Source organism: Calliphora vicina, chromosome 1, assembly GCF_958450345.1.
Source record: "Calliphora vicina chromosome 1, idCalVici1.1, whole genome shotgun sequence".
Taxonomy (NCBI): domain Eukaryota; kingdom Metazoa; phylum Arthropoda; class Insecta; order Diptera; family Calliphoridae; genus Calliphora; species Calliphora vicina.
This window is the reverse complement of record NC_088780.1, coordinates 91,586,417-91,589,765: the sequence shown is the minus strand read 5'-3', so window position 1 is coordinate 91,589,765 and position 3,349 is coordinate 91,586,417. Positions and strand designations below refer to the sequence as shown.

Sequence of the window (3,349 nt, the reverse complement as noted above, 5' to 3'; positions counted from 1 at the left end):
GTTTATTTCTGTTTATTTTGTATAGAAAAGTCATATTAAAATACATATTAATTTCATTGATAACTTTGGAACCAATTGCCATATTTGGGAATAGTTTCGGAAGTTAATTTGGTAAATATTGTGATAAATTTTGTACATAGAACGATAAACTCATATATATATCGACATCTGTTTACAATAATTAACTAAACAAGCTGTTATATAGAAAATTTATTTTATTTAAAAAAAATCACCCTTTTTGGTTGTCATAGTGTTAACATTCAAAATATAAACCGCACCCAGTTTAAATACATACATATGTATGTAAATACGAAAGTATTTATAACAAAACTAAACTTTCATATGTTTGATACAACAAACTTTAATAGTTCTATGAATTTTTAGTTTCTATATATAAATGTCTTATGCCCAATATTGGTTAAATGAACACTTATAACGCCAACTAAAGAAATGTGAGTGGAAAATTTATGTTCTCTATGGGGTGGTTGATGTATTTATTTATTTTATATTTAGTAGTTTCCGCCTTAGATTTTCTCAACTATTTGTTTTTGTTTCTTTATTATTATTATTTTATGCCTTTTTTAGCATTAAGACTACATGCTGAGCTACAATGAAAATAATAGGTTGTATTTTATAGATTTTTTTATACGCAGCTTGTTGCAAGTTTTCTTTAATATTGTTTGAAACAATTTGTTGTTACGCCACAGTATCAATACAGAATTGCCACGTGTAACAAGTCGATTTATTTAAATATTTTATTTTAAACAATTTGTTATAGATTTTTAAAAATAAATTTAAAAATAAAAAGAAGGTATTACAGTACATATAAATAAAGGAGTTATTAATTTATTCTAAAGAGGTTGTTAATTAAGAAAGTGTCGTGTCCTGCAACCACTGGATTGTGTTTTGAAATGAAAGAAAAGATATTCATAACAAGGACATTTACTGGGAAAGAAGGATAATGAAGGCCAAAACAGATAAAACAGACATTTTGTTAAAAAAGTTGGAGTCATAGAGAAATACAAATAGAGCGGCAACTAGAAAAAAACTCAAACAAAATTTTACTAAAAAACACATACGGGTGTTGTTTTTGTTTTCACATAGTTTTTTTTAACTAATACATTGTCACCACTTAGGTTTTTGACAACTGAGTTAGATCTTTGACAGGAGAGTTTCCGATCTATGTGTATTTATCTGTGGTTAGAGTGTTATCACAGATTACACAGATATGAATCAGCTGTGGCTTGGAAAGAGGGATAAATAAACACTCGTTGCCTATTGAAAATAGTATTTTTTTTCTCTCGCTCTGCAAATCACAACCATTGAAAAGTAATTGTGGAACATCAAAATAACCATACGGTTCGTTATTACTTTTTTGAGAACTGTCATTTGTTTCCTATCAGTAATAATCTGTGAATACTTCTTCTAAAGACAAATTTTAAATAACAAACTAGTCATTGGTGAATTTTTAAAAATTAAATTAGTTTTTATTTGATTTGTGACATTTTTTCAACAAAAAATTAATTATTTAAATCATTTTTAAACAACCAAATTTCTTTTTAATATTAATTTCAAAATTGTATTTTTTATTTAAAAAAATATTAATAATTTTAATAGAAAATGAATTATCGCAATGATTTTTACTCAAAAGAAGCCACTCTTATCAATAACTCCAAGCGTGAATTGGCCAATGGAATGGAAAAGGATCCAATACATAAGCTAAGGCTTATGTGTTTAGCTAAAGGTGCCACAGGAATATTAAGTCTAGCAAAGTAAGCATGCAAATTATTTTACTCTTAAAAATCATAAAATAAAATCTTAAACATTTCTAGAACCTTTCGTAAAATGGATCAAAACACCAACGGCTCTCTAAGCTTGGAAGAATTTATGGATGGTATACAGAAATCAGGCCTAAATTGCACTGAGGATGAAATTAAAACTCTATTTAATAGTTTTGATATCAACAATGATGGTTCTATAAATACCACTGAATTTTTAACAAAATTAAGGGTAAGATTTATTTAGAAGTGAATGATTTCCTCTACACAATTTTAATTATATTTATTATTATTATTCTCAGCCCTCCATGGCTCATAATCGCTTGGATATCATTAATAAGGCCTTTGAAAAAATTGACAGCAATTGTGATGGTATCATTACTGTAGAAGATTTGAAAAATGTTTATTGTGTCCGTGATCATCCAAAATATTTGAGTGGAGATTTAACCGAAACGGAAATTCTGGAGCAATTTTTGAATAATTTCGATGGTGGCCAAGAAGGCAAGAACAAACAGGCCAAAGTAACTAAAGAGGAATTTGTGAACTACTATGCAACACTAAGTGCTTCCATTGATAATGACGCTTATTTCGATTTGGTTATGAGACGTGCTTACAAATTGTAAAACTAAAATTGTTATTGTTTTTAAATTCACAAAATTTACTCCTGATTAATTAAATGTTTCATATGACACCTTAAATTAAATAAGTATTTTTTGTCGTAGTGGAAGTTAAATAAAATATGAACAAAATGCTATTACAATATAAATTTCAACGGATCAATGAACCTAAAGTTAATTCAAAATTAGTAACATTTTGGCCTTTACCACTCCAATTTCCTGATCAAAATTGTACTGACTTGAACTTACGAAGTTAATTAAATCGGTCAAGTCGGACCATCTAATACCCTACACTAAGTAAATGTGCATAAACAATTTTCTTTTAAAATATCAATCAGCCTCATCGTGGTTGGCGTAAACTTCATACGCCTACGACAGTTTCGTTCATATTCGTGACTGATTTTGGGAGGTGGGCCTTATGTTTATATGGAAATTATTTTTGTTGAATTTTGTGAGTATACCAACATTTTTAAGCGATTTATGCACTTTAAAGTGATTTTCGGAAGCGGGTGTTATATGGGAGCTATAACTAATTATGGACCGATCGTAACAAAATTTGGTGACAAGAATTTCGTATATATAAAACTTATTTGGAGCGGAATTTGTGGAGATACATATATAAATTAATCATTTATGACCTATAAAATTCAATTTCGGGAGGACATTTGTGAAATAATGGACCGATTTCAGCCAGTTTCAATAGGCTTGGTCCTTGGGCCGAAAAATTTATATGTACCAAATTTTATCGAAATATCTTCAAAATTGCGATCTGTACTTTGCGCACAAGGTTTACATGGGCAGACAACCAACCAGCCAGCCAGCCAGACGGACGGACATCGTTTAATAGACTCAGAAAGTGATTAAAAGTCGATGGGTACACTTTAAGGTGGGTGTTATAGTAATATTTTTGGGCGTTACAAACATCTGCACAAACGCATTATACCCTCCCTACTA

At 29.4% G+C, this 3,349-nt stretch overlaps 1 protein-coding gene across 1 annotated transcript; it reads left to right on the top strand.

Annotated features, from left to right (window-relative positions):
• The first annotated feature begins 1,473 nt into the window (after positions 1 to 1,473).
• LOC135950493 (calcyphosin-like protein) lies at positions 1,474 to 2,509 on the top strand. The gene is made up of 3 exons (XM_065500211.1): positions 1,474 to 1,772; positions 1,833 to 2,010; positions 2,081 to 2,509. The coding sequence occupies exons 1-3, from the start codon at positions 1,621 to 1,623 to the stop codon at positions 2,399 to 2,401; spliced, it is 651 nt and encodes a 216-aa protein (XP_065356283.1). The 5' UTR covers positions 1,474 to 1,620; the 3' UTR covers positions 2,402 to 2,509.
• Positions 2,510 to 3,349: the final 840 nt, after the last annotated feature.